The sequence below is a fragment of the Pangasianodon hypophthalmus genome, chromosome 12, assembly GCF_027358585.1.
Source record: "Pangasianodon hypophthalmus isolate fPanHyp1 chromosome 12, fPanHyp1.pri, whole genome shotgun sequence".
Lineage (NCBI taxonomy): Eukaryota > Metazoa > Chordata > Actinopteri > Siluriformes > Pangasiidae > Pangasianodon > Pangasianodon hypophthalmus.
Window position 1 is genome coordinate 3,615,210 of NC_069721.1, and position 18,601 is coordinate 3,633,810.

At 39.9% G+C, this 18,601-nt stretch overlaps 1 protein-coding gene across 1 annotated transcript in view; it reads left to right on the forward strand.

Annotated features, from left to right (window-relative positions):
- The window catches only part of usp22 (ubiquitin specific peptidase 22), a 35,020-nt gene that overhangs the window by 11,579 nt on the left and 4,840 nt on the right, over positions 1-18,601 (forward strand). The window contains exons 2-8 of the mRNA XM_034309195.2: positions 3,823-3,955; positions 8,743-8,856; positions 9,263-9,364; positions 10,873-11,039; positions 12,171-12,318; positions 16,258-16,363; positions 17,950-18,108. Coding sequence (XP_034165086.1) covers positions 3,823-3,955; positions 8,743-8,856; positions 9,263-9,364; positions 10,873-11,039; positions 12,171-12,318; positions 16,258-16,363; positions 17,950-18,108 — 929 coding nt within the window. The remainder of the gene's footprint in view (positions 1-3,822; positions 3,956-8,742; positions 8,857-9,262; positions 9,365-10,872; positions 11,040-12,170; positions 12,319-16,257; positions 16,364-17,949; positions 18,109-18,601) is intronic.

Below are 18,601 nucleotides of genomic sequence, written 5' to 3' on the forward strand. Positions count from 1 at the left end.
ATCAAAGTCTGCCATCTTTAAGGAAGTGCCAATATTTAAAATGCACTCAAGGAAGCTTCTAAATTAAAGAAAGGTGCTTTCTGCACAGGTAATTTTTATTGTAGCATGTGATGGTGTAAATGCCCCACCTGTCTCAAAAAAATGAATTCTAATAAATAATAAAATCATCAGATGCAACAGTGTTGTAGTAGTAATAATAATAATAATAATAATAATAATAATAATAATAATTTTTAGCAACAATGGTTCCAAAAACCCTGGATAAAAGTTGATTAAAATGTAAATGCACATAAGCAGCATAAACATTGAGGTATATGATGTGCAATACTGTTTTAACTGATATTTATTCAGTGTGTAATCACACTTTCTGCAGATTCAGTATGCCCTCATTATGTCAGCAATAAGTGAATTCACTTTAAGGTGATGGTTCATTGAACAAGGACCTCTCATTTGGCAAAGATGTTTGTCTTTGATATTTCCTTTCCTTGCTTCCGTGGAGGGAGGAGGAGCTGAGCTGAGAAGCGAGATAGGGAAACAAGGAAAGGAAACTGGAGAAGCGGAGGCAAAGAAATTTTACTGTTTTTTTTTTTTTTTACAGGACAGTTGGGAGGGCAGTTGGGAGGCATCAGCTTCTCTCTGTCTCTCTCTCTCTGTCTCTCTGTGTGTGTGTGTGTGTGTGTGTGTGTGTGTGTGTGTGTGTGTGTTTGGATCTGCTTTGTTGTCCATCTGACTGGATTTCTGGAGCTGGTTCTGTCTCTGTTTTGTTGGCCGTGTTCATGGAGTCAGTGCCTGGTGTTGTATTTCCGGTCCATTCTTTCATGGCTAACATAGAAGGCCTTTTCTCATAGAGGCTGAAGTCGACTGGACCAACGACTACACACAAACCCACACACTCACACTTCTTATGTGCTGAACTCTTCATTTAGGGTTGGCATCTCAGCATAGACACCTGAGAGCTCTTATTTGTGTGTGTGTGTGTGTGTGTGTGTGTGTGTGTGTGTGTGTGTGTGTGTATATATAGGATCTTTAAGCAGTCGTTAAACAGCACGCTGATCTGCCCTTCCAGTCTCAGCAGAGGTACAGATCAATACATCACCTAATACAACATTAACACCAGCAGACAGAGAGAGAGACAGAGAGAGAGGGGAAAGGGAGGGGGGAAAGAACAGATAGAAGTAATCAGGGCAGCTGGTATATATGTGCTAGCATGGCTAAGCCCCCTCTCTCTTTCAAAGATAAACAGACATCAATCTAAGGTGTCGTATTTGGTTTCAGCATCAGATTATTTGCTGTTAACAAATGTCTTACAATGGATTATTTTGGACTTTTGTGGAACAAGGCTCAATGCTGGGGCAGATTTCTTTTTAGCTAAGACTATAGATTATAGATACAGTCCATCAGTGACAGTCGTGTCACATCATTACACAGAGTGACCATCTGTTATCTCGAACAGCCGTCACTGGATGTAATAAAGGTCAAAATGGATGGAATGTGGAGGGGAAATGTAAATTAGGGCTGGACAGAGTGAGACAGTATTCAACACATTCATTAAGGTTTTCATGGACACATCAGAATATTGCTTCCAGCCCTTTGTTTCATTGGGAAGAATAAAATGTGCTCTTGATGTAAAGTTTTCTAACAGTGCTTTTCCACCAGAATTTGGCTCAGTTTACACTGCCATAAATAGTGCTGCTCATTCATTGTAAGATGCGGCCATCACAGTGTTGCGGTAATCTCTAGTCTCGGGCTGATTCTGGTGAGAACGCACACAAATGAAGCTCCATATTTTCTCCGCATGGTGCTTGTGAGTGACACTCACTGTGCTAAATAGCCTGTTATTTAATGGGCAATCCCTTAATTCTGCTCAGGGGTTGGACACTGCTTAAATGTAGTCATTTATAGTTAATACAACATTGTGCTAATATTGAACGATTAACAGTGCTGTGCAGATTTAATATGATCAAAGAGTAGTGGTCTGGACACAGCCATGAAGACTTGAGAGTGTGTGTGTGTGTGTGTGTGTGTGTGTGTGTGTGTGTGTGTGTGTGTGTGCACGCTCACTTTTTACCATGTATGTTTACTGATCTTGCATTACTTCTTCAGGCCTTTCTCTCAGTGTTGCACTTCAAATTACTCAAAACAAGAAAATGAAAAGTCTCTCTCTCTCTCTCTCTCTCTGTCTCTCTCTCTATCTGCCTCCCTCTCTTTCTGTCTCTCCATCTGTCTCTGTGTCTGTCTGTTTGTCTGTCTATCTGTTTCTCTGTTTACCTCCAACACCACCACCCTGAGCACCGGAGCCCCACAAGGCTGTGTCCTGAGCCCCCTGCTCTACTCTCTCTACACACACGACTGTGTGTCCTCTCACAGCTCCACTTCTATCGTCAAGTTTGCTGAAGACACAGTGGTTATGGGTTTCATCTCCAACAGCGATGAGGCTGCCTACCTTGATGAGGTGGAGAAACTCATAGCTTGGTGCCAGGCTAACAGTCTCTCTCTGAATGTCAGTAAAACCAAGGAGTTAGTCGTGAACTTTTGGAAGAGGCAACAGCGGAACTGCACCCCACTCGAGATTGGCAGGTCTCCCATGGAGAGAGTGAGCAGCGTCCGGTACCTTGGAGTACACATCTCTGAGGACCTGCCCTGAACTCATCACATTCACACTCAGGTGAACAAAGCCAGACAACGGTTGTACCATCTGAGAATGCTGAGGAAATTCAGGGTCTCCCCAGCGATCCTGAAAACTTTCTGCACTGGTGCCGTAGAAGGTTTACTAACTCAGTACGTCTCAGTGTGGTATGGTAACTGCTCAACCCAGGACTGCAAAGCCCTGCAGAGAGTGGTGCGCTTAGCTGAGCGCATCTCCGGGTCTGCTCTCCCCTCTCTGCACGACTTCTACACCAGGCGAGGCAGTACAAGAGCTGCTAAAATCTTCAGAGACCCCACCCACCTCGGTAAATGTCTGTTTAGCCTGCTGCAATCAGGCAGGCACTTCCGCAGTCTGATGGCTAAAACTGAGAGGCTCAAGAGGCGCTTCTTCCCTCAGGCTCAGACTCCTCAACACGGACATGTCCACCATACGTCCACCATACGTCCACCATACGTCCACCATACAGCCACCATACAGCCACCATACAGTCACACAAGGACTCTACAGTTGCACTCCACTGACCCTCTGCACACTGCACATCACACTTTGTATTGTTACTGAACGTAACATACTGCATATTTTGTACATCCATTTTTGCACATTCCCTGCATATTTTGCATATTCTTGTACATATATTTCTTATTAGTTCTTATTCATTTCTGATTTTTAAATTTTAACTTAAATTTAGTATTTAATTCACAGTCTAAGGAGGAGTAGGCCAGGTGTCCATTTCACTGCAAGTTATATACTGTGTATAATTGTGTATGTGACAAATAAAAATCTTGAATCTTGTCTATCTGTCTCTCTCTCTGCCTATCTGCCTCTCTCTGTCTATCCATATCTCTCTCTCTCTCTCTCTCTCTCTTTCTCTCTTTCCCTCTATCTCTTTCTCTCTATCTGTTTCCTGTCTCTCTGTCTATCTGTCTCTCTGAGTGTTTAGCTTTCAGGGATGTTGTTATTTCCACACACTGGGATATGATTTTCTGTAAGATTGACTTCTGTTTTGTCAGATTTGTTTGAATATTTGGGCTTGTGAATTAGTTGACTGATTTTAGAATAAACGGTGTGATTCAGGGAGGATCCTAAAAACAAGTTTGTCTTGTAGTTAATATGGCCTTTAATCAGAAAGTCTCTGTATCTGATCAGTGTGTTATATTTTCTCTGCTCTCTCACAGGCGAAGTCATGTATATGTCACATGTGTGGCGCTCATCTGAACCGGCTACACTCGTGTCTCCACTGCGTCTTCTTCGGCTGCTTCACAAAGAAACACATCCACGAGCACGCCAAAGCCAAGAGACACAATTTAGGTGAGACCTCATGAGCACTTAACATACTGTATATGCAGATTGAAAAACACCAACAGACATCACATGTGTACACACACACACACACACACACACACACACACACACACACACACACACACACACACACTGAAACATTATATTTCAAACACACACATAATGATATGCAGCAAATGTGAGCTCATGTGACTTGAATCAGTGGTCCAGACCCTGTTTTTTTTTTTTTCCCTCCAGCTAGGATTGAGAGAGTTCTCATTTTGCTCTCGAGCCTCTAGTAGATCAGAGGCCTATAATTATCTCCTCTTCTTTAATGAGGTGGGACGGTCCTTTCCACCAAGAAACAAACAATACACGTAAACAGACTGATAAGAGGGTAATTGTATAGAGCTTGGGAGTCTGTGTGTGTCTGTGTGTGTCTGTGTGTGTCTGTGTGTGTCTGTGTGTGTACCTTTTGTGTAATTGGGCTGCTACATTAATGGGAAAACCCGGGTCATTTTTTAAATGAGGTGAATGGACTTATAGGCACATGACCCAATCATCCGCTGGACCGAGTGTGGCCTGGAGAGTTTGGAGAGAGATCTTACTAGAAGTTTTCTTCCTTAATTAATATACATGGATCCTGCGTCACATGAGTCGCTGTGCAAATATGATGATTGCGCTATTGCTGTTCAGTTCAATTTATACCACTGTGCTGTTGAGTTCTTGATTCTGATTGGTCAGAAGGTATTGATTAATTTTCTATAACAGCAGCTCTGACAGTAGTGCAGCTGCAAATCACAGGTTTATATTAAGCACTTGCTCTGATGTTATCATTCCTATAACAACTTAAACAGGGACATGTATGGATATTTCTGTATGTAATGTTTGGAAGGAGTCTCCAATATCAGCAATTTTGCCAACACAGGAAAGTCTACAGGAGAGAGGACTTTGCAGTTTCAAGCTGCATTTCTTGTCTAATTAACTTCAGTTGAGAGGGGGAAGTGTAAGTGATAACAGGAAATAAGTTGTTTGACTCATGTTCCACAATGTTGGAGAGCTAACTGCTGTGGTGTAAGAGGAATAAAACTCTTCAAAACATGCTGTTATTGGAGAATAATACACATACACACACACCACCTTGCTACAGAAGAGGCTGAACTATAGTACAAATGGCTGTGAACATGCCCACAGCACATTAAATCTTGACAGATGACAGCTAGAGCCGTCTGTCAGATGGACGGTGGTGTAATTGACGTAACATTGTTGCTGCTGCGTTAGCCGCTAGCACGCTTGAGCCGAACTCAACAGCAATAATTATCATCGCTGTGTTCCCAACCATCCCTCTGTGTCTGCTCTCCCCCTCTGGAGTTTAGCATTGAGTATTTAATTAGGTTAGCTGTGAGCAATGCATGTGTGCACAGCTCAGGAGGAAAAGGAAAACTGGGATTAGATTAAGTCATTTATTAGTCAGTAATTAATTAACTTAATTAATCAAGTCATCTTAATCAACGTGCTAAAAAAATCCCTGCTTCTTCAGAGTTCTGTCTTGTCACAGTGCAGAAAGAGGAAGGCTTTCATTTGTTTTCTAGGTTGTTCATTATTTTTCCTTTCTATAGCTGTACAATTTGTGACTTTATTCGACTAACTGGAGACTCGTTTCTGATCTCAGCATGCTTTAGCACTTTCTCCTACTTGGGTTTCCATGGTTACCTCAAGGCCTGCTATGATGTTGGTTTATTCTGGTCGTTTGTGTGTGGGGTGAGAAATCCTCACCTTCTCTTACACACATGCGCGCACACACACACTCCCTGAAACCTCTCTCACCATTTAAAGGTGCAGCATGGCCACTCAGGCAGTGGGGAGGAGGTGGGTGTTGTGTTTTAGTTCCCTTCCTTTCAGTAGGAAGAGGCTGTCCATTAACTCCACTCATTGATGTTCGAAGGCCAGAGTGTTATTTTACTGCAGTGCATATTCACAGACCAGAGAAGACATATAGCTTAAAAGTTAGAAGGACTAGTTTGTATGAACACATTAAATAAGGAATAAAACACTTGGGCATGGGCAAAAATCAGTGACGTGTGGTGTGATGAGGCCCGAAACAAAGCGGAGTTACCGTTACAACCCCACAGTTGATTATTTTCCTATAACACAATGCCCAGAAGTGTTTTATTTGTCTTATACAGCAATTTTTATCACAATGACAATTTTTAAATTATTAAAGGATGCGTTTTGTCTTTTATCATATTATTATAGTTTATAGTTACATTTATAGATATAGTTGTCTGCAAAACAAGTTAGCTCCTGTTATCACTTACATTACAGCAGCTGTAAGTTGTTCCTTACTGCTGCACCAGCCTGCCTCTTTTTTTTTTAGTTAATAAGCCAAAAAATGCGGCTTGTCATGTTACCAGAAAGCACAAAGTCCTCTGTTTTGAAGACCTGTGCATGTTGGAAAGCTTAGTGAAAACTGACTATGGTTTGACACTAGAGACCTGTTCCAAAAATATGAAATACAAATATTTCCTCACAGAAACCTTTTTTAAAAATCTGTTTATGTGGAGAATCTACCTAAAGTCTGTGTGAATGCGCTGTTACTGTAGAAATGATAATGCATTAGAATGAGTGCATTAATATAAAGCTGTGATTTGAATTACAGCCGGCACTACTGTAAGAGATGCTGTGAAAGAAAACGAATGATCATATTCTGTCCAATTAGAACGCAAAGCGTATTATAGAGTACATGTATAATAAAGGCCATATAAAGTTGAGTGTACATTGTTGCTGTAATTTTTGATTTATAGTGTGGTAAATAATCAAGGTTAACCGGTTTTCTGTATTTTTTTTTAATGTAATTTATTATGAGAAACCCGTCAAATACATTTTTTTTGTTCCAGAATTTATTTGGAGGACCAAAAATAATATGTAACATTTAAGAATTAATCAACATTGCCTTTGGAAATGAAAATAATACAGTACACCTTTAATATATACTAAATCAAATTAAATAAATTAAACCTGAATGAAACAAGGTACGGCAGTGCTTTCTCATTTTTTAACCCCCTGCCTGCACTCTGCAGGTTAACAAATGCGTTGGAGCAGCACGTCGTGAGAGGAACTTTCTTTTCAGTGTGAACTGTTTTTAGATTTTAACAATAATATTTTAATTTGTGGTCAATCTTGACTTGTCTAGTTGAGTGTGTAATAAAGTTAAGGCCTGTGCAATCTCTAATCAAAGAGGGCATGTATCAAACCCCAATCCCAGTGGGAACTAAAAACCATGCACCTCCTGTTGCATTTTGCTCATGTTTTCCTAAATTTTCCCTCAGGGATCAATAAAGTATATCTATCTATCTATCTCTCTATAAGCTGTGTATCACTGGTACTCTTGTGCATCAATCGAGGCAGCTGTTCTTCATTTCTGACTTTCTGTAAGTGCACCCTAAATCCCAGATTTAGAAGATGAAGATGCTGCTGTTTGACCTAGATGTAACATTGTATTTATATCTTGTGAGCATGTTGTAGTCATATATTGCTAGACTTAAGCATTTTGCTTTCCCATTAGAATACACAGGTTCCTTCTGTGTGTGATCGATTGGGAAGAATTTAAGTAAAACCTCAGTAGGCTGTAGTGCCCTAAAATAATGAGCCGCTTTGTATTTACAGTCCTGTTCTAGCTCATGCTGAGAGAAGCTCAGTGCATTTTAGTACCATCCATAAAACCTAGTAGCTTTAAAACAGCAGCAAATTAAGTCTTGTTTTAAATATTTTAACAATGGGTATGCCTTTCTATACATGCAGTAATATCACCTGGCTTTAAAAACTTTGCCAACACCTCTAATCTTGACTTTTATATACTTTACACAAATATCAGGATCTAATTTTAAGTATAATCTGATAAAAAGTATGTGTCCGGACACACTTGGTTCTTTTTAAAATTCATTCAAAGCCTACAAATACAGTGTGTTCACATCAATGGTATGTGATACAGTTATTAACAGAAATATGTTTTTGGCAGAGTGGCACAGTGGTACAGCATTGTCTCTTCACACCTCCAGGCTCCCAGTTAGATCCTCATTTCTGGTTACTGAAGTTGAATGAGATTTTGGAACCCATAACTGATTCTGACTTTGCACCATAATGCTATTGATCACGAATGTGAATAGCAAAAAGGGGAGGCTGCATATTATTAAAGAAATGCATTCATTTTGCTAGTTTCAGCAGATTTCCTGTTCCTTGTTAGCCACTTGAACTTAAAACTATGAACAGTCGTCTGTCAGTGCTAGCATGCAGTGCTAGTCTGTCATCATTAGCAAGATGGCATTTACAGACACCAGTCCTCACCTGGAAACCTTTATTGTGTGTGTGAGTGTGAGTGAGAAGGAGAAAGAAACAGACCTTCAGAATGTTGCCATGGGAACAAAAGCGCATGTATCACTGCGGGTATGGGGAGGAAGTATCTGATTGGACAAGCCATGCTTTACATTACGCAAACTTCCCACATCAAACAGATGACTGAAACTAATGAATAATACATATCACTCCTGAGTGACAGTATAATACTAGTTAAGTAAGCAACCATTATCTTTCCTAGATGTGTTGAATGATATTTATTTCCTGAAGCTAGACAAGACAGTCAAGAGTGTATTCCTGTGTTTCTCTACAGATAATGCCATTTATTGTGATTGATATATGCAATGTTTTGGAGTGTGTTCTTTACAATATCTGAAATCTGAAAATAAAATAAAATAAAACAAGAATGGACAATTCTATTTGTTTTATAATGCTTTCTTTTCTCCTATTCTCTCACTCAGCTATAGACCTTTTGTATGGAGGAATATACTGTTTTGTGTGCCAAGACTACATATACGATAAAGATATGGAACAGATTGCCAAAGAAGAACAAAGGAAAGCGTGGAAATTGCAAGGTAATGGCTTTTGCAGATCCCTTATGCTTGCCTTTGGTTTGCATAATGCGATGTGGCTTGGTTAAGAAATTGCTAATGCAGTGAAGGAGCACTGCAGAGTGGAGTGTCTGTCTGCTTCACACTAATGTGTACATATACAGCTTAGCAGTGACTTATAATTATCGTTAATGAGTTGATAAGATTCTGTGTGGTGCCAGTTGTTTTATTAATAATGGACTAACGATTTATTACTGTCGCATGTTTAAAGATGAACTTTATTGTTCTGTACGGAAAGTTTCAGCCTCAGCAGGAATATTTCACAATGTTTTGCGGTGCCCATGATATCATATGTGCTGTAATACAGATTATCTGCACATTGTGGGAATGTGGCTGTCTTACTGACATCTACTGCTGTACTGAATTTTAGGTATTGGAGAGAAATATTCGACGTGGGAACCTACAAAGCGAGAACTGGAGCTGCTTCGACACAACCCTAAACGACGGAAGATAACCGCAAACTGCACCATAGGTTTGCACTCTGTTTCCCATAAACCCTTCCATGTGTAGGATTGTGGGTGAGGTCTGTGCCTCTCCCTGCTCACGCTCTCCGCTGTGCACTGGCAGTGTGTGTCTCAGCAATCTGTACAGTTCAATGCGGTTTAATCTCTCCAAATTAGTTTTCGCTCAGGTTGTATGTGAGGTGAACGCAGAACGCAGAGAAGACTCAGATCGCCTCCTTTACTGGGCATCAAACCTTGTTGAAGTTTGAGAGAGAGAGAGAGAGAGAGAGAGAGAGAGAGAGAGACACACACACACACACACACACACACACATGCAGAGAGCTCTCCCTCCCTCTCTCTGTCCCTCCTAGAATAATATAATAAATAAATGACCAGTATGACAGGCTGGGGTTTAATAGACCTTTCAAAATGTGCCAGGTGTAATGACTGATATCCAGGTCCTTTGTAGGTAATGTATGAAATATAAGCTGCTATTACATTGAGAAAGACACACACACACACACCCTGCAGACTTTAATGGTGCTTTGTGGTGCTGGCTATGAATGGAATCTTATACAGAAATGAAAAAACCCACCCTCAGGTAAGGTAATGTAAAAACATTCAGGATGTTTGTCCTGAGACAAATTATGATATTTTATCATAAACTGAGAAAGAATCATTATCTGTCTGGAAGCAAGCTCATTTCACTAAAGCAGCAGTCCTTACACTTGGGGACCACATAAACATGAAAGTGTATCTTAGTCATTCTTCATTTTCAGTTTGTTAAATCTGCATCAGTGAAATCTAAAAAAGCGTTATTTGTTTAAAAATATATATATATATATTTTCAAACATTATTCAAATGAAATGTGCCGAGTCAATCAGTGATTAGTTGTGGTACAGATACTGAGTCAGCAACGCAGATAACAAGGCCTCCTTATGTGTACTCTTGATGCTTTGACATTAAGAAATATGAAATTTAGTATTCACTTTATAGCTTCGTTTAAGGTCCTTGGTTTAAAGATTTTAGTAATCTTTGTTTTTTCTTGTTAAAATATTGAAGTTTTATACAGATGCATACAGTTTCAGTGAATTGAACTGATCCTTTCCAGAAAATTCAAAGTTGTTTTACTCCTAAACTACAAAACATGTGAACCTGATGTGAACAGCTGCATACATTTCTTTTTTTTTTTTTTTTTTTTTTTTAATTACATCTTGCCTCTCTATTCTCCCAGCCCAGCACAGATGCTTGCAGTAGGACAGCCTTGTTTTCTGTCTCTCTCTTTTAACTAGACTGGAAGCGTGTGAGCGAGCAGGTGCCTGATGTGTGTAGATTTGGAGTGGGGCCAGTCAGCACCGTTTATGCCCTCAGCAAGAGCCTGGCCTTCTGGCTGGCCCATGTCTCAGTGTCTCAGTTCAAACCCCGCAGGCCTCCCTATCACTTAGTCAACTAGTTAGGGGGAAAAATAAGTGATGCAGTCCAAGTACTCTGAGGGAGCTTGTGTCAGTTCCCTCTCTCTCTGTCTCTCTGTCTCAGGTCTGAGGGGTTTAATAAACCTGGGCAACACATGCTTTATGAACTGCATTGTCCAGGCTCTGACTCACACCCCACTGCTGAGGGACTTCTTCTTGTCCGACAGACACAAGTGTGAGATGCAGGCCAACTCCTGCCTTGTGTGTGAGATGTCCCAGCTTTTTCAGGAGGTGAGATACAGGATTTTTATTTGTCTTCACTTTTATGTTGCACTGCTTTGTGTAGAGAATTATGGGATAGTCTTCACTGAGAAGATAATGCTGCCTTTAAATTTGGCCCAAAATAGACAACCCTAGAGGACAGTCTTTATGCAGCACCTCTTATCAGATAGGGTGCAGGAATCTTGATTTTAGTGCCATGAACGTTTCAGCATAGATGAAAGCATGTACTTGCTTGGGGGAGAACATTAAGCACATGATGATGCCGCACTGGGGGAAAGTTGGCCCCTGCACTGTTTTCCTCACACTATGAAGAGAGCTCCCACTATTGTGATGAGATGCACAAAAATTGCATATTACAATTTGAAATATGTAAAGATGGTCCTCCATTAATGAGACCCCAAATATTTTTTTTAATCCTTTGATTTGCTTAAACCACCAAAACCACAAAAACTTAAAAGAAACTTATCTAAGATGGACAGAATGTTCACACAATGCAATAAAATATATGCTTTGTTAATGGCTTATTTTTAATATTACAGGCTTCTGGGATAAGAGTATTGCAAAGGCCAGTATGGTCATAACGACTGACAAATTATGTGCCGTTCGATCCTTTACTAAGTCATACAAACACTTTTTCTGCATTTGGCAGATTTACATTTATACAACTGAACATTTGAAGAGCCTTGCTCAGGGGGCAGCTAGTTGTGCTGGGATTTGAACTCACAACCTTCCAAGCAGTAGTTCAATGCCTTAACCACTGAGCTACCTCTGACCAAATACACACCTATTTTTGCTAGCTTAAGTGCCAGGACAATAATACTCGATTGCTCAAGGAATAGATTCATCACAAGAGTACAGAGCTCTTGCCTTTGTCTTGTTGTAAAATTAGTCCAAAGTGGACTCAGAGTGCTCTGAAGATTGTTTGGCCAATTTATTCCTACAGTCTTCTTAACCTTTCTATCTGTAACTCCAGTCCAGCTAAATCTCAGGTTCAGTTTTTCAAATTGCGTTTTTGATGCAACAAAGAATAATGCCATTTGTATTGCCAACGCTTGGATTCTAAAGTATGTGAAGATCAAAGGCAAATTGACCGTTTGAAAGTGTGTAGATGAAAACAGAATATTTGTCTTGTCCTCTCAGTTCTACTCGGGCCATCGCTCTCCCCACATTCCCTTTCGGCTGCTGCACCTGGTGTGGACACACGCACGTCACCTGGCTGGCTATGAGCAGCAGGATGCACATGAGTTCCTCATCGCAGCGCTGGACGTACTACATCGCCACTGCAAAGGTACCACACACACACACACACACACACACACACACACACACACACACACACACACACACACACACACACAGGGAAGGTGCTTCAACAATTTTCGGTTGAATGTTAGGCTTTCTTAGTTAGGTGTGTGATGGTATACTGAGGTATTATTATACTGCAATAAGGGAATGTCAAATAGTTATAAAGTTAAAACATGATGCTGTGTTGGTATTGACTCTGCTGTCAGTCAGTCCCATTAAATATGCCACAAGATACTCCTACATATATTTAAATGAAATAATATAGCACATAACTGGCTCCTTCCACTTCTGCTGTGTCACTCACTTAAAGTTCCCATGTAATGGCTTGACAGATGTGATTTTATCCCATATGTTGATGTATTTTTTTCAGAAAAGGGAAGTCCAAGTGACAATTGTCTGGTTGCTTGATTTACACAACAGCCAGTAGCATTTGAGATACCACACACCCATTCCAACCCTAAACAACTTGTCAGTAGCCTAGTGAAGTAGCTAAATATGAACAAGGATTCACAAGGATTTCTCACCACCACCCTCACTCACCTTTTCCCATCAGTGACAAACTATAAAATTAAAATAAGATTATTTCCATATACAGTGGGTATAGAAAAGAATCACCCCCCTTCAAAATAAACACATTATGTTGCTTTGCAGCCTGAAATGAAGACGGACGCAATTTTTGTTTTATCCAGCTGTAGTTACTCAGTATAACATCAGCTTATAACATCCAAGTGAAAGATATAAAAGCAACAGGTCAGAAAAAAAAAAAACAAAACAGAATCACTGAGTTGTATAAAGGATCACCCCCCCCTACTAAAATGACTTGCTAATCACCGTCTCAATGGGACACCAACCCATTTGACTTCCACCTGTGATCAGCTGTGGTCATTTTGATTAGCTCAGCATAAAAGAGCTATTTCTTGAGCATTTCAGTCTCAAGACACTGTCAAAAGATCTCCGGGATAAAGTTGTAGACAGGCACAAGTCAGGAGATGGATACAAAGAAATTTCAAAGGCTTTATCTATCCTTAGAAGCACAGTGAAGAAGTGGAAGGTGTTTGGTACAACTGAGACCCTCCCTGGATCAGGACGTCGCTCCAAACTGGATGGAAGAGCGAGGGGGAAACTGGTCAGAGAGGCTACCAAGAGGCCTACAGAAACTTTGAAGCAGTTGCAGGAATTTATGACAGAGCGGTCATTGTGTGCATGTGACAACAATATCACAAATTCTCCACAAATGTGGCTTGTATGGGAGGGTTGCAGGGAAAAAGCCACTCCTCAAGAAAGGCCACATGCAGTCACCACGTGGAAAAAGGTGTTATGGTCAGATGAGACTAAAATTGAATTATTTGGCCTCAACACCAAACGATATGTCTGGCGAAAGGCCAATACAGCTCACCATCCAGATAACACCATTCCTACAGTAAAGCATGGAGGTGGTAATATCCTGTGGTGGGGGTGTTTCTCTGCAGCAGGGATTGGAACACTTGTCAAGATAGAAGGAATAATGGATGGGGCAAAATACCATCAAATTCTTGAGGAAAACCTGCTGCCCTCTGCCAGAAATTTGTCAGTAGGAAGAAGGTTCACCTTCCAGCATGACAATGACGCAAAGCACACGGCAAAATTGACCACACAGTGGTTGAAGGAGAAAAAGGTTAATGTCCTTGCATGGCCTAGTCAGAGCAAAGACTTAAACCCCACTGAAAATCTGTGGAACGACTTGAAGACTGCAGTCCACCAACGGTCACCATCAAATTTAACTGAAACTGAGCAGTTCTGCAAAGAAGAGTGGGCAAATATTGCAAAGTCTAGATGTGCAAAGTTGGTAGAGATGTATCCCAACAGACTAAAGGCTGTAATTAAAGCAAAAGGTGGTTCAACAAAATACTGACACAAGGGGGTGATCCTTTATCCAACTCAGTGATTCTGTTTCTTTATTTATTTATTTATTTTTTATGACCTGTTGCTGTTATATCTTTCACTTGGATGTTATAAGTTGCACAGAGTAAATACAGCTGGATAAAACAAAAATTCTGTCTGTCTTCATTTCAGGCTGCAATGCAACAAAATGTGATTTTATATATATATATATATATCACACACAAGTCAGCCATAACATTAAAACCACTGACAGGTGAAGTGAGTAACATGGATTATCTCATTACAATCGCACCTGTTAAGGAGTGATATATATTAGGCAGCAAGTGAACAGTCAGTTCCCGAAGATGATGTGTTGGAAGCAGGAAAAATGGGCAAGCATAAGGATCTGAGCGACTTTGACAAGGGCCAAATTGTGCTGGCTAGATGACTGGGTCAGAGCATCTCCAAAACGGCAGTGCAGTGGTTAGCACCTACCAAAAGTGGTCCAAGGAAGGACTGCTGGTGAACCGGCAACAGGGTCATGGGCTCCCAAGGCACACTGATGCGCATGGGGGGGAGCGAAGGATAGCTTGTCTGTTCCGATCCCACCGAAGAGCTACTGTAGCACAAGCTGCTGAAAAAGTTAATGCTGGCTGTGATAGAAAGGTGTCAGAACACACAGTGCATCGCAGCTTGCTGTGTATGAGGCAGTGTTCTCCTGGGAAACCTTGAGTCCTGGCATTCATGTGGATGCTATTTTGACACATACCACCTACCTAAACATTGTTGCAGACCACGTACACACCTTCATTGCAATGGTATTCCCTAATGGCAGTGGCCTCCTTTTGAGGAATATGACAAAGAGTTCAAGGTGTTGACTTGGCTTCCAAATTCCCCAGATCTCAATCCAATTTGAGCATCTGTGGGATGTGCTGAACAAACAAGTCTGGTTCCATGGAAGCCCAATCTTGCAACTTACAGGACTTAAAGGATCTGCTGCTAATGTCTTGGTTTCGGATACCACAGCACACGTTCAGAGGTCTTGTCCTAGTCCATGCTTTGACGGGTCAGAGCTGTTTTGGTGGCACAAGGGGGACCTACATATTGGGCAGGTGGTTTTAATGTTGTGGCTGATTTTGTGTGTGTGTGTGTGTGTGTGTGTGTGTGTGTGTGTGTGTGTGTATGTATGTATGTATATATATATATATATATATATATACACACACACACACAAAGAGTTTTTTATATATATATATATATATATATATATATATATATATATATATATATATATATATATATATATATATTATATAATAATATACGCACGCACACTATTATACTGTATTGATGTCCATAACACAAAGGGACAGGTGCAAAAAGCAATTATGATGGCTATTAAAGTAAGCAATTTAAAATGCCAGAATTTTTTTTTCTACTGGATTAAGACCTTTAGCCATGTGGCAAATCTTGCTTTTCATATGAAAGATATGAATTCCTGAATTCTTCATCCTCATAAACGTGTCATGTTGCAGGAGAAATATATATTTGAATTTCATGTTGTCTTTAAATGTCAAGGATAGACTGTGATATACTGAAACGTCCGGTTATTGTACCACAAATATTTCATACACTTTAAACTCTACTGACTTATTACTATTTAATGCCTTTGTTGGGTTGCTATGGATAATGAAGTACTGTGTTATGCACTGAACACACAGTGTATAGCTGATGGCCGGTCTTGTGAATCTGAGGTTAATGTCAGGTGAGGAAAAACATGACCTGTTTCTAGGCAGAGAGTTATATGAAACAGAGAGAGGACAGAAGACATGAGAGACAAAAACTATGAAAATGGAAAGAGAGGCAAGGTTATGACATTTTATACAAGGCAGTCGTGGGGTGGAAGGCCAGACAAAACACTTCTTATAGGAATATGAAATGCTTCCTCGTCCATCTCTTCGGTGCTGTGACTCAGAAAGGGATAGACTTTTCTGCCGTGCATGTTTTTTAACCACACTTTGTGTCTGCTTGCATTCATGTGCTGCGCTGACTGTCCATCAAGGGGATGACAATGGGAAGAAGGCTAACAACCCGAATCACTGCAACTGCATCATTGACCAAATCTTTACCGGAGGATTGCAATCAGATGTCACATGTCAAGTCTGCCAGTAAGTCTCTTTGTGTGTCTGTCTGTGTGTCTGTCTGTGTGTCTGTCTGTGTGTCTGTCTGTGTTTGATTTCAACTGTGAAAAATCAGTTCGAAATCTGTAAATATAGAAAAAGTTCTGCCGTAACTTGCTCTTTTTTTAAGTTCCATTAGCAAGGTTACCAGGGTCCACGTATAATGTCCATGTACTGCAGATACACATAGATATACGTATAGATACATATACTGCAAATGAGAAATGCGCACCACTGTTAGCTTGTTTCTGATTAAAAGACTGAGAAAAATAAGTAAAATATGTTTACCTTTTCCAATGTCCAAACATTTTGGGGCTTGTTTCAAGTCTTTTTTTTTTTTTTTTTTTTTTTTTTTCTTTGGTGGAGTTTTTGAGTATTTTGGGTGGGAATTTTGCTGAAACCTGGCAACTCTCCCTACAAGCTTTGGCAAGAGCTGTTTCTTAAAGTTCAACATGACTTCACAAACACAAACTACAGTCAGAATCTGTGTTTGTATTTGTTTAAGGCACATTACTAATTCAGTCTGAATAATGGATTCGTATTTGGTTACACTTCTACTGTGTGTGTGTGTGTGTGTGTGTGTGTGTGTGTGTGGAACATTATTTGAAAATAATCAACTATGGAGTGTGTGATTGAGGCCTGGCCCAAAGAAAAGATACTGTTACCACCCGAAGTTGATTATTTTCCAATAACTTCCTGTTTTTTATTCCTTTTATGCCACAGAAATTTGGCAACAATTACAATATTTTAATTTATTATTGAACGACATCTTACTTTTTAATATCTCTAACGATATAGCATCTGTAAAAGGACATTCCTTCACCAGTATCTCTCTTTTATTTCCTCTTGCTTGAAGATGATAAGCTAAAAACATGCATCATATCATGTTACAGAGAAACCATAAAGTGCAAACTCTGCTGACTGATACAAAGCACTGACACTGGAAACTCTTTCCATAAACGCTGCATAAACATCTCCTTACAGAAAACCTCTCCATACTGATGACTATATGTTTTTCTTTGTTAAATAACAAGTTTTTTAAATCAGTTTATTAGAATTGGATGATGAGTGTCCGCCATGCAAGCCCCTCTGAGTGAGCTGTTAGAAATAGAAACGATAACATATTAGAAGGAGCGCATTAATATAAACCTGTGATTGGAATTACAGCTGGCACTATTATAAGAGCTGCTGTTACTGACATTTAATCAACACCTTCTGACCAATCAGTTTAGAGAACTCAACAGCTCTGTGGTATAAATGTTTTATGACATGAGTACTTTGAGTGTTTTTAGTCACAGTTAACAGCACAATTCAATAAAATCTTACTAATGTTTTTGATATTTGTACAATTTTTAATATACATAATATTATCATGTTAGTTTTTTTTTAAAGCATGTTAGTCTCGTATTACTTTACTGTTACTAATTACTGTAATATTGTGTATATTTACACTGTGATGCCATCTGGTGTTCAAAAAATTCAATTCAGCAACATAATTCCTTCTCCAGATTTTGCTCACAGGCTAGAATAGTGATATTAACATATTTAATATAACACTTTTTCTCCTTCTGTAGTGGTGTCTCAACAACAATAGACCCATTCTGGGACATCAGTTTAGACCTTCCGGGTTCGTCCACCCCATTCTGGCCGCTTAGTCCTGGCTCTGATGGGAGCGTGGTGAACGGAGAGAGCCATCCAAGTGGAGCTACCACACTAACGGACTGCTTACGCAGGTACACTAACACACATTCTCACATCCCTCTGACCACTCAGCTGTATTCACAAACACAATAAAAGTTATAATCTGATCTGGAATGAATAAAATGCATAAATGCACAAAAGATTGCTACCTTGGAGAAGATATGCATCAAATTATCCTTGCAAATATTGGTTAGAATAAGTTACATTATGATTATAATTTTGGAGACATAGCACAACAGTGTACACCATTGTACTATATTGTACTACAACATGTCTACAGCTGTAATCTCACTTGCTACACATCTGCTACTCTTGCTACAACCCGTTGCAACACATCTACAGATGTCATGTCACTCATTACAATAGGTCTATAGCTGTAATCTCTCTCTAACATGTCTACAGCCATAATCTCACTCACTGCAACGCATCTACAACTGCTGTCTCAGTTGCTACAACATATCTACGACATGTCTACAGCTGTAATCTTGCTCTAACACATCTACAGCTGTAAGCTTGGTACAACAC